The sequence below is a fragment of the Euphorbia lathyris genome, chromosome 3 (assembly GCF_963576675.1).
Source record: "Euphorbia lathyris chromosome 3, ddEupLath1.1, whole genome shotgun sequence".
Classification (NCBI taxonomy): domain Eukaryota; kingdom Viridiplantae; phylum Streptophyta; class Magnoliopsida; order Malpighiales; family Euphorbiaceae; genus Euphorbia; species Euphorbia lathyris.
Genome location: NC_088912.1, coordinates 102,009,769 through 102,034,584, shown reverse-complemented (window position 1 = coordinate 102,034,584; position 24,816 = coordinate 102,009,769). Strand labels below are relative to the sequence as shown.

Sequence of the window (24,816 nt, the reverse complement as noted above, 5' to 3'; positions counted from 1 at the left end):
GTTGGAGATTTTTGAACCAGATCAAATACTTGAATAAAAAGATTCAGAATCGGATTGAACTGTTGACTTTCTTAAGCATCAAACTGAATGTATCGTTGATTTTCATTAGGTACAATTATGGAGATTTTCATATGGACATATTGAACTGAATATGTGTTTTCTAGCTATAATTTGTTTTTCTCTTTATCTTCATTTTAACCATATCTACTACCAATATTTTTTTTTTTAGATAAGGTACAAAAATATTTCTAACGTTTATAATCAGGAGCAATTTTTATCCTTAACGTCTAAAATAGTGTTATTTTACTTCTAATGTTGGTAGCCAAGAGCAAATTTACCTCTAAAGTTAGTAACCAAAAAAAATTTACCTCTAAAGTTGGCAAGTTGAATCAATTTCAGTCATTATTATAAACTGCAGATATTTTATTCCTTATTATGCACTAATTGCATGTCTGTGATTTAATAATAGAGTTGAAGATTAATATTTTTAAATTTGGTGAAATATTTGAATTTTTTTTGTCAAACTCATTAACCCAACTTGTCAACGTTAGGGGTAAAATTGCTCTTGACTACCAATATTAGGGATAAAATCGTACCCTTTTAGATGATAAAGGTAAAATTGCTACTGCTGTAAACGTTATGAGTATTTTTACATATTTTTTTTCTCTGCTCTCTTCATTTTTTTGTGTGTGTTGATTTTGAATTAATTTAATAAATAAAACATTGGCTTAATAGGTACCCAGCCCCCTAAACTTGTAACTTTTTTTCACCTGGCCCCCTCGACTTAGGGGACAACCTCTCAACCCCCTTAACTTCCAAAAACATCACATACAACCCCTTAAACTTGCAAATTTTTTTCACCTGACCCCCTCAACTTAGGGGACAACCTCTCAACCCCTTCAACTCTCTAAAAATATCACATATAGCCATTTAACGCCTACGTGGCTCTGACATAGAATAAGTTGGGATTGCACTCATTAGAAAGCGCGTGAAGGTTGGCTTTAGAAACTTAAACGGTAAAAAAAATCCCATTTCTTCTTAAATCCCTAACGTTCTCCTCAGAGATCCTTCTTTCCCCTTTTCTAATTCCTTCGATTCACCTCTTTTCTGTCTCCGATCGGTCTCCGATTCAAGTTCAACAGTAAGTATTCATCTCCTTTCTTCCTCCTCTACCTTCTTCTTTTTATTCGTCTTCTTCTTCTTCTTCTTCTTCTTTTGAGATAATTCTTTGTTTTTTTGTCAATTAGGTTAGGGCTGTTGTTCTTGAAACCGATTTCATGGTGGGTACTCATGAATCATGTTTTTGTGGTGAATATGTTGTACTTAAGGTTTCATGGAAACCTGCAAATCAAGGAAGAAGACTCTACGGATGCCCAAATTATGGGGTAATTTACTGGATTTACATGGAAAAATTTAAGAAAAAAAATGACAGTGGGGGCCAGGTGAAAAAAAGTAACAAGTTTAGGAGGCTCAGTGCCTATTAAGCCAATACTTACTGTTGAACTTGAATCGGAGATCGATCGGAGACAGAAAAGAGGTGAATCGAAGGAATCAGAAAAGGGGAAGGAAGGATTTCTGAGGAGAACGTTAGGGATTTAAGAAGAAAGGGGATTTTTTTACCGTTTAAGTTTCTAAAGCCAACCTTCACGCGCTTTCTAATGAGTGCAATCCCAACTTATTCCATGTCAGAGCCACGTAGGCGTTAAGGGGCTATATGTGATATTTTTAGAGAGTTGAAGGGGTTGAAAGGTTGTCCCTTAAGTTGAGGGGGTCAGGTGAAAAAAAATTGCAAGTTTAAGGGGTTGTATGTGATGTTTTTGGAAATTAAGGGGGTTGAGAGGTTGTCCCCTAAGTTGAGGGGGCCAGGTGAAAAAAAGTTACAAGTTTAGGGGGCTGGGTACCTATTAAGCCTAAAACATTATATTAAAGTACGAAATTATATGTATGCAAATTTTATTTCGAACTTATTCAACTTTGTTGACCAAATCGAAATTAACTATTGGTTGAGAAATTTTACTATATTATATGTATTCTTTATAGTTTTACAAGAATTAACTGCAATTAAAGTAATTAAAATCTAAATCTATGAAGAATTATTGATTTTTGATGATCCTAAAACTGTCCTCAACTTGTCTTGTATTTGAATTCACGAACTGCAAAATAAAATATAAGAAAATGAGTCAATTAAGCCCCGTGAAAGAGTCCGGGTATAAATTCCCGGGAGTGTAAAACTCGGTAGCAGTCCACGACAGTAAATTTTTAAAATTTTAAATTTGGAGATTTTATTGGGAGGATCGGATCCTTCCAAGACATTGGGATGTTGACACGTATCCCTCACAGTAGCATTTAGGGCACATGTCAACATCCTAATGGTGGAGTCTTTATTCTAGGTTGAAGACGGCCTAGTACCGTCCCTATTTATAGGATAATTTTGATAACTAGGGGTGCAACAGACTCCGTACACTTCTTTCTTCGTCTCTGATTAATAATCGTATTAAGTTATTTAAACGAACCTCAAAGTATAGCTCTCCCTGCTTAGCAGAAATTCTCGCATACCCGAATTTAGATATCCTTTTCAGACTCCAACGAGGAACCTATCATAGAATTAACGAGTTAATTAGAAGGCAATCACATGAATCTTGAATATTAAAATGAATGGATAATAGAACAATAAGTATTCCGATTAATTTGAGTCGATTCAATTCAAATCCGAATAAATAAGTCTAAACAATTAATTTTTGTGGTTAGGTAATTTCTCTATTTAGTAGCGGAGTTAGAATCCTAAATCTAGAAGTGTAATTACAACACTTCTAAACCTTTCTTAGGCGGATGATTGTTTATAACCATCCCTCTTATGGTTGATTTCGATGACTAAGGGTGTAACGAATTCTGTGTACACCATCCTGAGCCACTCCGCTACCTCTACTTTTCATTTGTTTGCTCAATAAATTAGTTCGATTCACGATTTAACTCGTGTAATTAACTCGGTGTTGATGAAATACTGGATCAACTTGCGAGTTGAAACAATTGAGACATAAATGAGAGAAAATTAATTTAGTCTTTCAAATTGACTGATGTGATTAATTTGGATTAAAATTAATTTGAAATATCAATTTAGTCTACAATTTGATTAAGTTTGATCAAATTGGTTTAAAAAGTGACACATGTCACCATATGATTAGTGGATTTTTATATTCTAACACGTCTTATGTCATACTAATTTAACTAAAAATGCCAAGTTAAAAGATCAAACTAATAGCAAAATGAACTTTAGATATCAATTCAGTCTACAATTTGACGTGTTTAGTCAAATTGGTCCACATATAACGCATTTTAGTATATAATTAGTGGGTTTTGACACGTGTCAAAAAATTTTTCCCGATACGAAATAATATTGGACCAATTTAACTCAAAATACTAAATTAATGAATCAAAGTAATAGCAATGTTCATTTTGAGCTAAATTGACCTTCCGAGCCAACTTTAAGAGCCAAATATCGATCCTTTATTCGAAAAAGAAAGTTATATTTGGTCACAAGAATTAATTTACACTAATTTATGCTACAATTTTCAATTTAGGAGCAGTTTTGATTCAACTGTTGTTGTTTACTGATAGATATTAGTTGATTTTTCTTTCAAAACAGCTTTTAGCAACCATTATGAATCCTAACTAAATACTACTCCCTCCGGTCCACAATAGAAGTCTTTTAAGGTTAATGCACACTAATTAAAAAATGTAATTAATTTTAAGTAAAAGACTTTGTTACCCTTGTAATAATTGCATCCACTAATAACTTTATCTATTCCCAAGATAAAAAGTCAACTTAAATAGGGGTATATTTGGTAAAAGTAAATTAATGTGCATAGATTTAAGCAAAATGTCATGTATTGTGGAACAAAAAAGACTCTCGAGAAAGATTTCTATTGTGAACCGAAGGGAGTACTTTATATCTAATTTTTGCTATATTGTATGGACACGGACAAGTACACGGAAAATTTTGTTTCTGAAACGTAATCTTCATAAAAAAAAACTTCAAATAAAAAAAGACACAAACACAAAACACAACAATGCTACTAAAAGAAGTGTTCGTGCAACATAGGATATTTAAACCGAAACACATTGAAAAAGGAGAATCAAACGGACACTTACGATGGATGAAAAGTTATCCAAGGAGAAGCCAGCCATGCCAATAACAGAATGAACTGGAGCAGTGTAGTTGTTATGATTGTAAGTATCTACTCCATTTTTGTCTTTGCTAGGCATTGCCAAACACTCTGTTTTATAAACTGAACAGGTTCTCTCATAGTTATGCACATGTCCAAACAGCACCAGATCAACCTATTTCAATTTACAAATATGTTAGAAATATTATTTAAAGAAGGGTTAATAAACATATATGCTCGTGTATCTGTCTGTTTTGTTATAGATACTCATATATCAAATAAACAAGACTTAATCAAGATCGGGGTATTACAGTTGTAATATTAGAGAATACAAGGTTTATAGTTGAGCAAGTAATAACTTCATTTTTACTATATTCTTGAATTATGTAATAACATTCTAAAACACATGGAATACATCTTCCGCATTTAACATACTATTTTGCAACCGCGTGATCAATTGATTACGTTTTACGCAAGTTCAGAGGGCTAGATGAATATTTTATACAAGTTCAGGGGGCTATCAAGACACTTTGAAAGTTTAGGGGGCCAATCGACCATTTTGGACAAGTTCAAGGGGCAAATGATGTATTAAGCCAATAAACAATTTAATATGATCTCGTAATTATTAACGATAGACAAATATACTCTTATTTGAATGGTAAACTTATTTGACATAATTATGTTAGTCTAGTCATCACATCATTACACGTATATTTGTCTGTGGTTAACAGTTACGAGGACATATTTAGCTGTTTATTTGGTATATGTGGGATGACAGGTGAGGTGGAGGTGAAATGAAGACATTTTTGGTGAAATTTGAAAAATATGAGGATATATTTAACCGTTTATTTGATATAGTGGTATATGTGACAATACATACAAATACAACAGCATATATGTGTATTAACCCTTAAAAGAAAGGCTAATACATTTGTTGCTTTCTATACTTGGTCCAAGACTTTAACTACCCTCCCGAACTTTCAAAATTTTCAAATGACTATCTATTCCCCATATTTCTCGATAGATTGTTGGATGCAGAAAATGAGAGACACGCTCCGACACGTGTCAAAGTGTTCGCCGCATATAAAAAAAAGGATGTCGAATAGATAAATGATTAGAAACTTGGCAAAAAATATATTTAAGCCCCCGAACTTTGCCTGTTTCAAGGATCAAGCCCCTGATCAATTATTTTTCTACATTGAGCTCTTGATCATTGATTTTGTTATGGATTTGACCCTTATTTAACTTTTCCGTCGAGTTTGGCCAGCACGCATTGTTAGAGTGATTCAGCTTATTAACGTGGATAACTAAAAATAAAAGTTTATGAGCTACGATAGATAGAGAGTAAAAAGTAATAAAAAAAATTACAGAAATTAATTTCCAGTAGATTCTTCCAAACTCGATCTTCTCCTATCCCATTTTGTGATTTTTAGCATTAGAATCGTCAAATCGATTTTCTCCACTCCCAAACTCGACGAAAAAGTTAAATAAAAGCCAAATCCACAACAAAATCAATGATCAAAGGCTCAATGTAAAAAAATAATTGACTAGGGACTTGATCCTTAAAACATGTAAAATTCAGGAGCTTAATTATGCTTTTTACCTAAAAACTTCTGAAAGTTCAGGATAGTTGAAGTTTTGGGGTTGTTGAAAGCAATATGATGTACAGTTGAAGTTTTGAGCCAAATACAGACGCATTCAATATAATAAGCCTTAAAAGAACCCAAATTTGAGATAACTAGTTGGAGTTTAAATAACTAACCTTGTACTGCTTGAGTAATGGCTCTACAAAAGCAACAAACTTTATGTCCACACTTAGAATATTTGATGAGTACATGGGTCTGTGCCTGCAATTATTAGAATATATGAGTTTTAAATATAACAATTAATTTTTGACACGATAAACCTAATCCGTTGATATAATTATCATTTTATTGTATTTATATTGTATATATAATTGTGTGGAACTAGGGGTGGAGATAATGACGGATCTAGAATTCATTAAAAAGAGTGCTTATCGTGATTTATGAATATTAAATTGATTTTTTTTTTGTTTTTACATACAAAATTAAAACACCGTTCACAATTTTTATAGATTTCAACTTTTTTTTGACAACTAGTGGGTGCTCAAACCTCCGGATCCATCTCTACCAGGATGGCTCTCATCCCCCGGCCTCCGAAAACCACCCTTACCAGAGGGGTGATAGGTTGGGGGTGCAACATGACCCCCTCCCTCCCAAATCATGAGGCCCCTGATCATTCTGATATTGGTGCATTGAACTCCTAAACTTTTATTTCAACATATTAAAGGTCGATTTGACATGGATTTCTCAGACACTGAAAACAGTTTTCTCAACTAAAATTAGCGTTTGGTAAATGCAAAATTGATTTCTTTTAAAGCCACGAAAGCTAAAAATAGAGTTCACTAAATAAAAATTTGATTTCTTTAAAAGCCGAAAAAGCTTTAAAAGCTCCTTTTAGGAGAAACTACAATTTGTAGCTTTTGTGAAAAACGACTTATAAAAAAAGCCGAACTTTTGGCCACTGCAATGAGAAATTTGCTCTAATGCCCTTTGATCTTTTATTTTTAATCATATTAAGCCCTTCATAACTAGAAAATTTTATTTTTAACATAAAATTCGGTCGATATAAAGTTATTCAAAACATCTTAAGCAATATAATTTCAAACACAAATAAAATGGGTAACACTCTGTTAACTGAATTAGATGTTCAGAGCTGAATGTGATAAAAAAAAAAAAAGATCAAAGATCAAAGGTTCAAGTGTTAAAATGAAAGATCAGAGGCTCAATGCATCAAATCGGAATGATCAGAAATCTTAAAATGCCTTTTTACCTTATATTAATTTAAAGAAAGATCAATTTTACTCGTATGCTCAAAATGACTCAATGTTACACTTATGGTACAAACTCTAATTCATATTTATTCCGTGACATAAAGTTGATTCAATTTTACTATTTTCTAAGTAAATACCGATAAAATCGATGAAATGACTATAAAATTGAGTTAGAGTTTCGATTGAACGAAGCTTTCACTTACCCTATAAAAATTAACCAAGGCGTTCTAGATCGATCTACCGAAGCCATATCCTTTGCCATCCATTGATACTGTAATAAAAATCAATACAATTTTATATTTGCAATGAGAAATATGAAAATTAGAGTTTCAGAATAGAATCATAAATATAATAAAAATGAAAATCGTATCAAGTAAATTGTTTCTGTAAATTATAAGGATAATCGTTAAATTTGACCCTAACGTTTTTGGTGAAGTGCAGTTTTGACTCTAGCATATAAAATGGTCCAAAATTAACACATTTCCAAGCAAGAACATTTTTAGCCATACGTTACCGAAAATTTAAAAAAGCTGGTTTGATTGTCATTTACATGTCACATCGGAACTTCCAAACATTAAAAATTGTCTAAGATATTTAATGTGTCACTGACACAGTTACAAAAAACTTGTTAAAATGTTAATAACTAAGTCTGTCACGTACAAGGTAATGACAAATATTTTTGTCATTATGTCTAGGGTAATTAATTTATTAGTCCCTATATTTTGACAAAACACACTGTTTAGTCCCTGTATTTTCAAAAACACACACTAAAGTCCCTAACGTTTTTCTCGGTGAACTGTTTAGTCCCTAATGTTTTTCTTGGTGAACTGTTTAGTCCCTGCCGTTAGACTCTCATGAAGATTCTGTTAGTCAATTTGGATTTGTGTTCTTCTTTTCCTTTATTTTGCTTTCCTTTAAACTCTAATGCATCTGAAATCAACTTTGAGTGTTCTTGTTCTTAATTTTCTTCTTAATCGTTCAAATTCGTAAGCGTTGAGTCTGTTCTTTTTATTGTTCTCCATGCAAATAGCTTATTCTTCTAAATTGGATTACTCTTCTGAAGTTTGAAGGTAAATAGTAAAGGGTAATTTAGTCATTTCCGAAGTCATAAATGGTAAAAAATGTAACAAACAGACGGAAGGACTAAACAGTTCACTGAGAAAAAGGTTAGGGACCTTACCATGTGTTTTTGAAAATACAGGGACTAAACAGTATGTTTTGTCAAAATATAGGGACTAATAAATTAATTACCCTTATGTCTAAAATGTTTGCTCTGTTACTAAGGTAATAATACCAATAACCAACAAAAAAAAATATATGAAATTGCTTTAATTATCGACAAATCTGTTTGAAAGATCTGATGTGACAGTTAAATAACAGTGAAATCAATTTTTTCAAATTTTCAGAAATGTAGTGTTAAAATTTGTATCACATACATTAGAACTAAATCTGTAAATTTTTTAAAACGTACTGTAAATCGTGTTATCGGGTCGGAATAAATACCTGCTCAGATTTTGGAGACCAATTATGTTCAGTTGACATGACAATAAAGTGAACAGTTCCAAAATCTATGGAGTACCAAGGCTTGTCTTTTGCTGACGTGGGCATTGGAAAATATGTTTCATAAGCAACTCCACATTCTCCACCTGAGTCTGGTGTTCCATAAACTACTCCTGTGTTTATGTAATCCCTAAACAGGATTTAATTACAATTAATTAATCATAATTAATTATAGTGGATCGAGTGCCATGAATTCGATTAACAAAAAATTGCACATTGTTATTTTTTTTATTGGTAAGGTATTGGTAGGTTGTAAATGAGCCGAGCCGCTTATTAGCAGCTCGATATTCGGCTCTATAAAAACTCGATCGTGTTCATTTCGATTTATAAATGAGTCGAGTTTGAGCATGACGAAACTCGGTTCGAAAGCTCTCGAGCAGGTTCGGTAAACTCGATTATAATGTTCATGAACACGTTTGTGAGCAAACTTGATTCAATTTTTTTTAAAGGCCTAATACACAAATAACCCCCTGAACTTGTCCAAATGTTGCAATTATCCCTCCCGAACTTTCAATTGTAACAACTTACCTCTCAAACTTGTCCAATTGTAAAACATAACCCCTCAAACTTGTCCAATTATAAAACATAATCTCAAATTGCTGACATGGACTGCAATTGAAGAAACACGTGAAACACAAAAGCTGCAACGCTCGTGGAGTGTGATAATCAGTTATGTTTTATAATTGGACAAGTTTAAGGGGTAAGTTGTTACAATTGAAAGTTGGAGGGGGCAGTTGCAATATTTGGACAAGTTCAGGGGTTATTTGTGTATTAGGCATTTTTTAAATAATAGTATTTCTATAAAAGGGAAAATGTAAAACAACGTAATAATTTTATGTAAATTTTAGTTTTGTAGGTTTCAAAACTATGTAGTTCTAAACATAATTAATGAAGTATGAGTTTTTTGCGAGCGAAGTTCCTGAACAGGATTAGCAAGCTACTCGTGAACAAGCTCGCGAGCAATTCACGAACAAGATGTTGAGATCAAGTTCGAGCATATCGATTTTCTAATGAGTTGCAAGCATGAGAAGGTGACTCGACTCATTTACCGCTCTAAGTATTGGATTGAGAACATAGTAAAATTTCTCTATAATCATGGCAAAAAATATATTCATTACCCTTAAATTATAACACTATAAAAGCGTGATTTATAAACTATTTTTTATATATATAAATCTTTAAACTCTATATTACCGTAAAATTAAAGTTTAAATGAACGAAAATGCGATAAAAACAGTTAAAAAATAGCAATTTGCACAAGTTTAACTACATTTTTCACTTTTTTTTTTCCATATCACTATAGATTAAGGTCATATTATATATTTTACCTTCATATATAAAAAAGGGCAAAGTACGATAAATAAAAAAAAAAAAAGTAGTTTGACCTTTTTACAAGCGCAGTTATATGGTTTACAAACTTACAAACATAGAGTTGTGATTCGTGCAATTTGCAAACTCATTATTTTGTCAAAAAATGATATTGTGACTATTTATTCCAAAAGAGAGCGACTTGGAACAATTAAAAAAGTCGAATTTGCAAATTAACCCATATATAAGGCCTGAACCACAAGAATTGTTCGACTTAAAAATTGACTTACAAATCATTTAACTGCAAATTGCATAAATCATAGACTATTGCTTACAAGTTTTTAACTACGACACTGCATAAATCGGGTAACTCACATGTAGTTTTTTTTGTCGACTTAGTGTCTATTTGCTTCTTCTTTTTAAAACTTTTTTTTTTGCTATTTTACTCCAAACAGTAGATATAACGTGTTGGGTCTGTTAGTAGTTATTTTAAAAGGAAAATCAGTTAATATCTACTAGTAAATAATACCGACAAACGCTAAAAAAAATAATTTACCTCTCATGGTTGCCTATTGCAGTCATGTAAGAGACTTGAGATGCTAATGGAGTAATAAGGTTTAAGAAAAAATCCCATTCCACTAAAAATCCAGTTGCATAACTTATATCTCCAATGTGGAATATTGAATCCACATTTCCTTTTTTTACCTCTTCGATCATTGCTTCAATTACCGATATTGATCCTGGCTGCATTTTAAAAGGAAAATCAGTTAATATCTACGAGTAATATAAATAAAGAAAAAAATCATTTTTCTTATCAATTATAAATGATTAAATATCGATTGGAGGTTAAATGTAATGACAATCACTCAATTTTACCTATTGGTTTACTACGATTACAGAACTTCAATCCGTGTCATAAAAATAACTAAATCTTCAATAGTTTTTGTAAGACTAAAGTCACTATTATGAAAATTTTGACCAATTTTGTAGGGAAACTGACATGAAATAATTATGCAACGGAGTTAAGCCGCGTTAAAGTCTACAAAACACAAGTTAACAATAAAAATACCGTAAACTTCAATTTATTGTTGTTTATAGACTACTATTGGGTATTTTTATTATTGAAATGACGTTAATGGAGATGATATGACGTGATTAATAATCTAACATGACTTGATTCATAATCAAAGTAATGTCACACCAATATTCTTCGTGATAGATTTGACCGGAAATATAGAAATTGCTTTATTATCATAAAAATCGAAGTTCAGTTATTTAGTAATTATAGTGAAACACGTTCAAAACTCAATGGTCATTATTATATTTAAATGAATCTGATTGATAAGTTTGAGATTATTCAAACACTTTTTCAGGCAATCGATTATTATTATTCCGGTTAGAGTATATTGCATATATTTAGAATCGAACTCGACAAGGGAAATTGATATTTAATACAATGAAAAATAGAATACCTGAATGTAGTGTTCTACAGAAGAATCAAGAGGAGCCTTTCCCATATCTCCAAATGCGAGAAATTTGACTTCATTTGATCCTCTGGGAGCAGGTGGAGTTCGAAACTCGCTATAATTACTCCATCCAATTGAGTCACTAAATTAAAAAACTATCAGTGCAAAAAATAGTGTTGACATTAATTAATTAGTTAATTACTCCATCCAACAAGTCAACATGTCACATTATCAAAATCAATATCACATGTCATCGAGTCAACATATCACACCATCAAAAGTCAATATTTCATTGTGTCACACCAACAAAGCCAACAAGTCAACATGCCACATTATTAAAGTTAATGTGCCATATTACCGAAAACTAACATCGTTAGTCAAATTCCTCTTTTTGCTAAATATGTAAAGTACACAATCTCTTTTAATCGAGTTTTATTTGTACTTTTCCCTCATTTATATGAGCAAAATAGCATATTACCTTCCATATCTGTATTTAAAGTTTGTTGAAGGGTTTAATCCAGTCATGACAGCTGAATGAATGAATCCTGGATCATGCCATCCAAAATCCTTAGCCGGACTTGGAAGAGCCGAACCTATCCATTTCACAATAATAGTTGTTTTCAGAGATAATGATAAAAGCCATTCTTAAACTTTACTAAGATAATGCGTAAATTGCCAAGTTCTGGCCCACATTTCTCGTAGACCAATAATATTCCTACAACCTATTACCTATCATGTGGCCCACCAACTCAATCATCTGATTGAATAGATAACATTGTATAAAATAGTGTGGTTCGACATGCTTTACAGAATTTAGCTACCAATTCTAGAAACAACGATTCACTAGACATTGTGGACCTCATCGGGTAATGATGAGATCATTCTCATATAAGAGAAAACAATACTGTCACTACATGCCCTCGATACACAAGATACTTTCATTCTCATCTCTCATCTCTCTCATCAAATAACACTAACTTAAGCATTTGAGTGTAGACGTCGGATATTTGACCCTACTCTAACATTTTTTTACAGGCGAGAAAAGAAACTTCATCAAGGAGTTAACAAATAATCGTGTAATTACCCTTTTGTTGACATCGCTTACCTATCAACTTAACGTTTTAGATCAATTGATATGATATAAATCATATATTACATTTCGAGATCGAATATTCAGATCCTAGCAATTCTATTTAATAATGATATTTTCAACACTTAATAGAATGAGTCTATGTTAATACGACATGTTTTATTAAACTGAAGAGATATTGATATATACGAAATGTATTAGAAATAATTATAAAAGCTATTTCATATCTTATCTATCAGTTTAAATTTTTAATTTAGAGCTGAGACTTACTACACATATCTTGTCGAGTAAATGTTGTTACTTGTGATGTCTGTGTTTTCCCATTTGCATATTGTACTTGTTGAGGTTGTTGACTTCCACTAACCCATGTCAATTTCATCTACAAATCACCGTTAAAGAAAAAGGGTAAAATTACATAAGAACACAACCATTTCGTATTGTAAGGGTAAAAATCAATCTTTGTTTATAACGTTAGGGGTAAATTTAAGTCTTATCTTTATTACATATATCGAAAAAGAATAAAATAAAATTGGATTTTAAGAAAGTGCGACTTGAAATTTAAAGATCACAAATATTTACTTTGTCAGTTCGATTAGCATTGAACTTATGATGTGTCGTATTAACTTAATAAATACGACAAGCTCGATTTATTAGACTTGTTGAACTTTCCTTTAGCAATAACACAAGACATAGTCTCTTTCCTCTTGTAATACACTACCCTTGCTATTAGTAGCTGAGAGGGGTGCACAAGAGGTTCGTTGCACTCTCGGCTACCTAAATCCGCTCTAAGCGAGGTAGATTTAGACAACCCTCTAATAGGGGAAAGGCTCTAGGAGTGTTGCAATTGTACGCCTAGAACCTATTCCCAAGAGCAGAGCAATAGGGGTCACAGAGGTCTATCGACCTCCTGAACCTCAAAGAAAATAACAAAAATAAATAAGTTTTATCGATGGAATTTCCATTATCAAACATAAAAATTTCGTCAACAATTAAGAATATGTGATAAATTTGGAGTTAATTGCACCTATGACAAATGAAGTTTGAAGTTATTTTCAAAAATGTTATTAAACTTCATTAATCAATCAACTTTCATTTTTATTCTAATAAAGTCATTCCAATAATTTCAGATAGAAAAAATCATCTGAATAGTGACATTACAGTCACATTGGAAATGATTAAATTTTATATATGACATGACATCAAATGGCAAAAAAAATAAATTATATTTAATATTTACTTAATTCAAGTGCTTCAAATTATCACATGGCATATATGTGGTTGCCATGATGCTGTAAATAAATGATTAGGTCGCTTCAAAAGATACCTCAAAGGGAGAGGATTGACTCATATATTTAAAGAACCATACAGCTTTCCAATTAAGCAATGTGAAATGTTTAACATCGACTATCATGTTTTACATACTAGAGTTCTTCCAAACTTGGTTGCTATGTCACTGTTTCAGTAATTCTCTCTGAATTTATTGGAATAACTTTATTGAGAAAAAAAAATGTTCAATGACTTTATCGAAATGAAAATAATATTCCATGACCTTTTAAAACTGATCTCAAACTCCAATTATTATTAGTAGGGATGAGCATGGTCTGGTTCGGTTCGAAAATCGAACCGAACCTAATTTGGGTTATTTTTAGGGTTAATTATAAGTAGATTTCATGTGGTTACACAGATTTGAAGATAGGTACCTGTGACATTTTCTTTACACAGGGAACCCGTGGCTTACAAAATTTTGCATTTTTTTACTTTGCCAAATTTGTTGGATAACGACCTCAAAATGACAATTTTCAAGAATTAAAGTTGTCTAGTATCATATTTACTATGAAACCATATTTTTAATTTTTCAAAATCATCATTTTTTGAGTTTTCTCTCTCTAAACATTAACTTTCTTTCTCATACAAAACAACACCTAAATGACCTCAAACTTAAAAAGTTGCTTAAAATATCATTTAATTCTTGAAAATTTTCATTTCGAGGTTGTTATCGGCCAAATTCTGACAAAATGAACTCAAATGTAAAATTTTGCAAACCACAAGGTTGCGTTTGCAAAAAAGACAATAAATACCCATCTGCAAATCGGCAAAACCATACGACATCTATATGTAATTAACTCTTATTTTTATAAATCGAACCGAACCGAAATAACCGAAAACCGAACTGAGCTCTAAATCGGTTCAGTTTTTTTAATTTCTGGTGTTCAGTTCAGTTTTGATCACCCCTAGCCATTAGTGCGTTTTCCCGAAAAATTTGACATTACTGACAGAATTAGCGCGGACTTACCGATTTTGCAGTAGAATCAATGCTAGAGAGATGTCCATATAAAGGTGAATTTGGATTGGCAAATTGCAAAGGAGTAGACCTAGAAATGATGCAAGGTGCATCAAAACCACCATCAAATAACACAAATTCAATCTCACTTCTTATATTCACTACATGAAATTTCAATGTAGCATTTCCAACACATGATTTCTTCTTCTTCCCATATTTCTTTATGCATCCTAGATACTCTGCGTCATTGCTTAAATATTGTGCCTGCAAATGTTCAAAAAAATTCTACTGTAAATTTCTGATACGATAATACGATTTACAGACTAGTAATTTGATATTATTAACACTTTTATTGCATTTATATTATATATGATCATTTAAAACATATAAATCACATAACATGACTATGACATGACAACTCGTTTTAATGGTACTCATCAGTGACAGATTCAAAATTCACTGACAAGAGGGTGCTTATAGCAGTCTCTTGTGATTTATGAACGCTAAATTGATATTTTTGGGGTTTTACACAAAAAAAAAAAAAAAAATTAAAGCCAACGTACACAACTTTCATAAAAATGGCATTTTTCCACGATCAGTGGTTGCTAAACCAGTCCTGCCACTCTCAATTCTTCAAAAGAGTTGTATATTTATTTATTAAAAAAGGGTTAATACATCATTTGCCTCTTGAACTTGTCCAAAATGGTTGATTGGCTTCCTGAACTTTTAAATTGTCTCAATAGCCCCCTGAACTTGCATAAATTGTTCAGTTAGCCCCCTGAACTTACGTAAAATGTAATCAATTAATCATTCGGTTGTAAAAAAATAAGTCAAATGCGGAAGATATGTTACACGTTGCTTAGAATGTTATTACATACTTCACAAAATAGATTAAAACATGTTAAAAAAGAATTTCTTACTTATTTAACTATAAAACATTTTCTTCTTTAATATTATAATCGCATACTCTGACCTTGGTCGTTTTACATTTTTTAAGATGCGTGCAACATATCTTCCGCATTTAACTTACTTTTTTACAATCGAGTGATTAATTGATTATATTTTGTGCAAGTTCAGGAGGCTAACTAAACATTTTATGCAAGTTTAGAGAGCTATCGAGACACTTTAAAAGTTCAGAGCGCCAATCAACCATTTTGGATAAATTCAGGGGCAAATGATGTATTAAGCCTTAAAAAAAACTTGGCTTAATACATTGTGTGCTCCCTGAACTTGTCCCAAAACGCCAACTTATCCCTGAACTTTAAAAATGTTTTATTGATCCCTTATACTTGCTTAAAATGACTAATTGACACTCTGAAAGATATCTATTGACCCTCTGAATTTTCTTAAAATGATTTATTAGCCTTTTAAAATATATACGTTTCAATTTATCCAAAATCTCCTTTTACCCATCACGTGGATTTTAGGAGGTTAACTATTCTATAATAAAACATTTTTAAAATTCAGTCCAGTTTATATTTTAGGAGAAGTCTAGAGTGTGCAGATGTATTGAACCAAAAAGCTTATTTAATTAAAATACCAAAATGTATATATATAATGAGTAAATTATATTCATGGACCCTTAACTCTTGAACTCTTGAACTTTTAAAATTGGACATAAAACTCCTTAAACTTTGCTATTTGTTATTATGAAATATTACATGAACTAAAATTGTTTAGAATCATATTCGATTTTGCAAATTTCAATTTTCAAAACTTTTGTTAGGTATAACCGGACTGAACAAAGCTCAAACCAGAAACCAGTATTAAACCGACAAACCGGATTGACTCCGATTTTTTTTTTTGAAGATCTTTTTTAAAATAGGAAAAAACTAAAAATTATTCCGATTAAACCGGTTAAACCGTGGACCATTGATCCAGTCATCACACCAGTTCGATGTCTGGTTCGGTTTTTAAAACATGGACCATTGATCCAGTCATCACACCAGTTCGATGTCCAGTTTAGTTTTTAAAATATATAGAATATATAGAATTTTAAAAACACAAGATTTCTAAAAACAGCAAATACAGTTAAGGAAGAAGAACATTAATTAAAGCATGGCAGAGGATCGAAAGTGTGGAAGTTTGGTATTCCAATGAAGTGTCGTTTAAGTTTGGTTTCTACTTTCGGTTTCAACACTTCATTTATACTCCATTATTATTTTCCTTTTTCTCAATCAACCCCATACTTTTACCATTATTACTTCCACCTGCATACTTTTTTTATATTTTGTTCGATTTCTCGGTTCGAGGTTCGTGAGTATTCTTTAGGTAGATCATCTTTTAATTAAAGTTTTCTGTATATACTAGGATTCGAATTTGAGATCTAACTTAAACGACTTGAGACCGTCAGTTTTTATTTATTTTTTAATCCATGAGAAATTAAGAATATATATCCTTTTTGATACAAGTATAGTATAATTAAGGCTTAATATATCATTTGTCTCTTGAACTTGTCTAAAAAGCTTGATTGGCCCTCTGAACTTTCGAAGTGTTCTGAAACTTTATTTTTAATCTATTTTTGAATTATGTAATAACATTTTAAGATGCGTGGAATACATCTTCCGCATTTAACTTTATTTTTTGGAACCGAATGATTAATTGATCGCATTTTATGTAAGTTCAGGGGGCTAACTGAACATTTTATGCAAGTTTAGGAGGCTATCAGGATACTTTGAAAGTTCAGGAGGCCAATCAAACTTATTGTACAAGTTCAGAAGGCAAATAATGTATTAATTAAACCTACAATTAATATTCAGAACATTATTAACAATTAACTAATTGTTATAATAATTTGAAAAAACTCTAAATTCCAATAGCTTTTTGATCTTAAATAACCGTTGACGACTTTAAAATTAAAAAAATTCCAAAAACCGATATTCTAAACAACTTTTATTTAGGTATATTTGGTGAGGAAAAAGAAAATGAATGTTTAGAGAGAGAAAACTTCGAGAATGATGATTTTGGAAAATAAAAAATATGGGTTAGTAGTAAATGTGGTACTAAACAACTATAATTCTTGAAATTTTTCATTTTAAGATCGATAATAGTCATTTTTCACTGAACTTATATGGTTGTCTCAAAACAACAACTCAATTTCAATTTATCACAATAAAATCACTCAACTTTGAATTTTGTCTCAATCAAGTCATCATGACGATTCAGTGATTAAAAAGTATCAGAATGATTAAAAATCACTCAACATCAGCATCGGAATGATGACTGAAATAACATGTGGCATGCACATATATGCCACTTGGCTGTTACGTGTTAGTTATTTTTATGAAAAAAAAACAAAATCAAGTTTTTTTTTTCCATAAAAATAAACGATATGTGGCTTCCACGTGCCGTTTCGATCAAATATCTGAGTTGACTCATGCTGGCGTGTTACCCATATCATCATTCTGATACATTTTTAATCATTGAAATCGTCGGACTGAGACAAAAACTCAAAATTGAATAATTTTATTAAAACAAATTGAAGTTGAGTGACAATTTTAAGACAACAATGTAAATTCAGTGACCGAACCCGTCAATTATGATAGTCTTCTTACTAGATTTTATGAATATTTTTTTTTTTTATGAATATGAATACAATTTTTACTTACAAGTTAAAAATTAATTATTTTTTGTGGTGCATGATATAGCAAATTTTAGTGGGCACCAAAAAAGTTGAGCAGAAATAGTGGTTCAAAATTCGTTGGCTTCCCATTTACAATTATTTAAGTATTTTAAATAAATTAACTGCTACGTCGGTTTCATATTACATATCTTTCTAGAGATTTTTTTTGTTTCATATTACATGTCATTTTATATAATTAGTAGACGTTAAGTTATCTTTTTTTTTGTGTTATAAAACGCAGGTTTACAAAAATTAATTAGAATAATGGATTTATTATAGAATAAATAAATATTGGAATCAATAAATAAGAGGCAACAACGTCTTTTTTCTAATATCCTTAATTTCTATAGAACTCTCTAACAAGACATGTAATATGAAACGGAGGAAGTATTTATTTTGTAGAAAAAAAGCATAATTAGCCATGAATCTTTCATTTTTTTTTTATTAAACCCTTAGGGCCCGTTTGGTAAGATGTAATGGGCTTTGTAATGGAATGTCCATTACATTGAAGGGTCATTACCATGTTTGGTTGCACTTTAAAATTTTGTTGTAATGGAATGGGAAATCCATAGATTAAATTTTGTTTAACAACTATTGTAATCCCCATTACATAGAATCTTTAAAGTTCCATCTAACCTTTCATTTGTCAAATCTCACTTCTCATCATTCTCAAAAACGCAAAAACTAAAAAACCTAAAAACGAAAAAAAGCAAAAAAAAAAGAAGAAAAATAAGAAAATGAGAAAATAGAAAAAAACGGTGAAAATGGAAAACGAAAAACGAGAAAAATGTAAAAAAATACTATGAAAACACGGAAAATTATATACTAATTTCACGATTTTCATGTTTTTTTTGTTGATTTTAATTATGTAAATAAAATTTTGCGATTATATTTAACTAAGCAAACATAAGTAATGTAATGTTAATTACATTTCATCATTTTTTTTAACCAAACATGGTAATGGAATCACCATTCCATTCCATTACATTACAAGTTTGATTACATTACATTGCATTACGTCACACCAAACGCACCCTTAATCTTTTATTTGGATATATTAAATCATATTCATTTATTTTTGTTCCTATGGGACTCTTGTTTGTCAACTTAGTAAGTTGTAAATATATAATTCTATTAAAAATACATTATTAATTTTATCTGTATTAATATTATAATTTTTTTTTTACAGTTTGAATTAGTGTTTTTACAGTTTTTTTATATAGCGAAATTCTACATCCAAAACTGCTTTTAAATAGTGAAAAAACACAAATTTTGAATGCAAGTGATAACATTCTATTATATGAGTTTTATGTTCAAATTTTCTTTTTTTTATCATAGAAAGCTTAATGTAATAAAAAATAAAAAATCATAGATTTAATATATCTAAATAAATGTTTAATGAACCAAAAAATAAAAGATCAAAACCTTAAATGCCTTTTGCCTATTTTGTATAAATAATAAGGCTTAATAGACACCCAATCCCCTAAACTTGTAACTTTCTTTCACCTGGCCCCCTCAACTTTCTAAAAACATCACATACAGCCCCTTACACTCCTATGTTCGGTCAAAATATTGACCCGTGTAGAAAACGCGCTTGACTGTTGACCACACCAATGCCACGTGTCATTTTTTTTATTAAATTTTTCCAAGTGATTATTGTATGCGAGGTGTTATCGCGGTTTGTTATCGCAGCCTTATCGAGGTGTTGAGATCGGCGGTAGTGGTCGTCGAGGTGAAATCACTTGGAAAAATTTAATAAAAAAGTGACACGTGGCATTGGTGTGGTCAACAGTCAAGCGCATTTTTTACACGGGTCAATATTTTGACCGAACATAGGGGTGTAAGGGGTTGTATGTGATGTTTTTGGAGAGTTGAGGGTGTTGAGAGGTTGTCCCCTAAGTTGAGGGGCCAGGTGAAAAAAAGTTACAAGTTTAGAGGGTTGTGTGCCTATTAAGCCAAATAATAATAATAATAATAATTTTCTAAAATAATAATAATAATAATAATAATAATAAAGGGTAATGATATATACAGACCTTAGGACTGTATATTAGCATTTAATAGGGTAGTATATTTATGTGTATTTCTAATATTTGTATATATTATTGTATTGAACTTTTGAATAAATTAAATACAATTGTATACTTCCAATATTTACATTAATAGGTTTTGTTATATTTAAAATTTCAATGTAATAATAAATATAAATAATACATTAATAAATATAAATATACTATCCTATTAAAATGCTAATATACAGCCTAAGGCTGTATATATCATTACCCAATAATAAAAGTGAAGCTTTTAAACAAAGAAAAGTTATGAATCACGCAAAGCAAGAATCCACCAAGTCATATCATAATGCATTTATTTCAACGCTCCTCATCCCATCATATTCTCTAATAAATAAATAAAAATACAGAGATAAATAAATTTAAATTAATGTTTTAAAATGAAATAAACTTTGATCTTTTAATCTTAGATTAATTTTGGATTGACACGAAATTCATATAAGTTTTTGGATTGAGTTATAGTTGACATGTTAACCAGAAAATGATACGAAATAACATAATATTTAAAATTATTGTTATATTCTTTTGTGTTTTTACATGTCAAATTTATTAATAAATGTAATGAATTACAATTATCACTTGCAAACACGACTCGAACCTTCTATATTATTGTAAACACATTACTTGACCCTCCAATATGATACTAACGACTTTTGGATAATTAACGTTGACATATTAATCTAAAACCGATATAAAATCTTTAAAAATAGTAGCATATCCTTTCATTTTTTTTAAGCCACACATACATAGTAAAATTATATGCGACCCAAAAACACGATACGAAATCAACATTAATCCAATTAGGTTAACACGAAAGTTTTTTAATTGAAATCCAAAATTAATACGACACGAACATGCTATGTTAACGGTCATTTTTAGAGTTTTACGCTAAAAATCATCGTTTTTAGTAAATCGAGGAATCTCATTTATACATACCTTAACAGGATAATGGCATAGAAGTGGGAGATCACTAAAATCACCAGTTTGCACATATTTAAGTTTACTCTCAGGGCATCTTTCCACACTGCAAAATAATAAACAAAAATCATAATTAACCATTAATTAATCATTTTAATTTATTATTAAAATTTCAAATACCATCTTATCGAAGAATTAAAATTGTTCAGAACGACATTTACCATGAAAACATATTTTTTATTTTCCAAAATCACATTTTTTGGAGCTTTTTCTCTCTAAAAATTCACTATCTATCTCCTAACAAAACAACGTCTAAATGACCTCAAAATGAAAATTTTCAAGAATTAAAGTTCCTTAGAATATCATTAACGTTTTGGATTTTTTATTTTTAGGCCGTCAACTGTCGTTTTGAGGCGTTGAGTGGCTACCGGTGTTAAAAAGTGTAAAGTTCAGTGACTATACTGTTAAGAATTGAAGTTCAGTGACCATAATGTTAAATCGGTAAAGTTCAGTAGCCATGGATGTAATTTACCCTAACATTATAGAAAGTTTTTTTTTTTATATTGGAAATATATTCCAATAAGGAATATAATCTGCCTAATTAGATAATAGACAGAAACAGTAACGAATCCAGATTCACTGATAGAGAATGTTTTTGGTGGTGTCTTGTAATTTATGGTTATTAAATTGATTTTTTTAATATTCTTTTATAAAAAATATTAAAACCTGCGTTTTCAACGATCAGTGGATGCTCAAATTTCCCTAAACTTTCTAAATATGTCCATGCATAGAAATATACCTCTAATCGTGAACAAATTTTTATTACAAAAATTTCTATCATGTTTCTGATAACGCGGAATAAAAATTTCTTTCTATCAACCATACACACATACATATTCAAGATTCATCATGGAGCGTTTGGAGTTTTTGGTGATCTATGATGTAAAAAAAAGATATTTGAGTAATTTATAAAAAAAATTAAAATTCCGTACATAACTTCCGTAGAATATTTCAGTATTTCCAGGAAAGAGTGAATTGTTAAACTCTACCAACGATTTCTTTTTTTTTTTTTTTTCGACGACCAGTGGCTGTTAAAACCTTTTACCCTCTTGAATCCGTCACTAAACTCCCTTATTACCTATTTCTCTTTCGCAGCTATAGAAAAGTCCGGGTTTATCTCATTTAAAAACCGGATAGATATTCGAAACCTCGTAAAAACGGAAAGATAATATATTATATATTTAACATATTATCACTGTAGATTATATATATATATATATATATATATATATATATATATATATATATATATAATGAATTAAAAAAGGGAAATTACACTTATAACCACTGAATTTTATTCATTTTTACAGTATAATCACTAAATTTCAAAATGTAACATAAAAACCATTTAACTTTATAATTTCTAACATTATGACCACTAAACTTTAACTAACGACTCAAAATTACTGCTAACGACTTCAATTTGGATAGATAATATATTATATATTTGAAATATTATCACCAAAGGAGTCCCGTGAGGGCTCTAGAATCACCCCTATCACGGATAGTTCGGGCCTTCCTATCTCAAGATTGGGGTTGGAATATCAAGATAATTTGAAATTTTTCTCTTTCTATATACCGAGGCGTAAAATTCGCTATCAACATAGCGATTCTGTATCCGCCACTGATTATATATATATATAGAAATAGTAAATGAAATAAAAACTTACTTAGAATCAGAAGGAGAGATCATAGCAACCCATTGATCTCCGGAAGGATTCGAAACTCCGGAAACGGTGACAAAGACGAATTCATCATCGGAAAGCTTAGAATTTCCCGATGAAGAAGTGACATTGATCTGAACATTAGGATTTCCGGAAGAACATTGAACCAAAAATCTTCTATTTAAAACTCTGAAACTTGAAATTCCGGTGAAATTTTCATGTTCGATTGTTGAATTAACAATCAATGGATGCAACGAATAAGAAGATGAAAAATTGAAGAAGAAATGTAGAACCAGAAAAAGCTTTAAAAACCAGCACATGCTGATAAAGTTTTTGAGGGTATAATTATTAGTTTTTTTTAGAAATTATAGAAAAAGTGATGTTATTTATAAGAAACGAGTATAAAAAAAATAACGCTGTGATTTGGCGGGTCAAATGTATAATTGGTCACTGAATTTTTATGGTCGTCTCAAAATTGCCACTCAATTTCAATTTATCTTAATAAAATCACTTCGACGACTTCAATAGCAAAGAGACACTGGAAAAATGACGTAATTGTCATATCAGTAGTAGTCGATTTCCACCGTTGACCGAAACAACACGTGAAACGTGTCGTTTCAATTAACGGTGAAAGATGATTAGTGTTGATATGGAAGACACATCATATTTCCGGTGTCCTTTTGCTTTTGAAGTCGACAAAGTGACTTTATTAAGATAAAATTCAAAGTTGAATGATTTTATTGAGGCAGGTTGAAGTTGAGTGACAATTTTGATGCAACCACAAAAATTTAGTAACTAACGATGCATTTAACCTGTGATTTGGTGATCATTGGTCACTGAACTATCATAGTTGTTTCAAAATCGCCACTTAATTTCAATTTGTCTCAATAAAATCATTCAACTTTGAATTTTGTCTTAATAAAATCACTCTGACGACTTCAAAAGTAAAAAGATATTAGAAAGTGACGTGATTGCCAAATCAGTAGTAGTCGATTTTCACCGTTGACCGAAAAGACACGTGGCACGTGTCGTTTCAATTAGCGGTGAAAGTTGATTAGTGTTGACGTGGAAGACACATCATATTTCCGGTGTCCTTTTGCTTTTGAAGTCGTCAGAGTGACTTTAAGATAAAATGCAAAGTTGAATTATTTTATCGAGATAAATTGAAATTGAGTGATCATTTTGAGACAACTATAAAAGTTTAGTGACCTGCAATGCATTTAACCTATGATTTCGCCGATTTGTAAAGACAGTATTCGTGGTTTAAAAGTTTATAAAAAGAGGTCATGCTTTTGAAGTCACATCATATTTCCGGTGTCTTTTTGCCCTTGAAGTCATCAGAGTAACTTTATTAAAATAAAATTCAAAGTTGAATGATTTTATTGAGACAAATTGAAGTTGATTGATCATTTTGACACAACCATAAAAGTTTAGTGACCAACGGTGCATTTAACTCGTGATTTCACCGATTTGGAAAGACAATACTCGTGGTTTAAATGTTTGGAAACAAAAGGCATGCTTTGTGCAGTTTACAATTTCAGTCATACCATAAAAATCTGTTGCCCTGACTATTTATTCCAAAAAGAACAATTCAGAACAATTAAAAAGACCGACTTTACAAATTATTCAAAATACAAATTAACTAAATTATATTATTATTTAACAAAAAAAAAGTGACTTACAGATCTTTTTAACTGTAAATTTCATAAAGTACAGACCTTTATTTATTAAATTATGAGGGTTGTCTTTACAAATTAA

General features: G+C 30.8%; 1 protein-coding gene across 1 annotated transcript; it reads right to left on the bottom strand.

Moving 5' to 3' along the window:
• Window positions 1–1,936: 1,936 nt before the first annotated feature.
• On the bottom strand, window positions 1,937–23,399 carry LOC136221926 (nucleotide pyrophosphatase/phosphodiesterase-like). Its single transcript, XM_066009408.1, has 13 exons — window positions 23,065–23,399; window positions 21,353–21,440; window positions 14,735–14,986; window positions 12,712–12,820; window positions 11,830–11,944; window positions 11,358–11,493; window positions 10,442–10,629; window positions 8,521–8,707; window positions 7,221–7,288; window positions 5,926–6,010; window positions 4,150–4,338; window positions 2,514–2,594; window positions 1,937–2,153 (listed from the first exon to the last, which is right to left on the bottom strand). The coding sequence occupies exons 1-13, from the start codon at window positions 23,376–23,378 to the stop codon at window positions 2,094–2,096; spliced, it is 1,872 nt and encodes a 623-aa protein (XP_065865480.1). The 5' UTR covers window positions 23,379–23,399; the 3' UTR covers window positions 1,937–2,093.
• Between the last annotated feature and the right edge of the window lie 1,417 nt (window positions 23,400–24,816).

Coding starts and splice junctions, on each gene's coding strand:
- LOC136221926 (XM_066009408.1), bottom strand. CDS start 23,378: ATGTGCTGGTTTTTAAAGCTTTTTCTGGTTCTACATTTCTTCTTCAAT. Junction 2,595..4,149: donor TGGATAACTTTTCATCCATC/GTAAGTGTCCGT, acceptor ATTCTATGATAG/GTTCCTCGTTGGAGTCTGAA. Junction 2,154..2,513: donor AGGGAGAGCTATACTTTGAG/GTTCGTTTAAAT, acceptor TTTATTTTGCAG/TTCGTGAATTCAAATACAAG.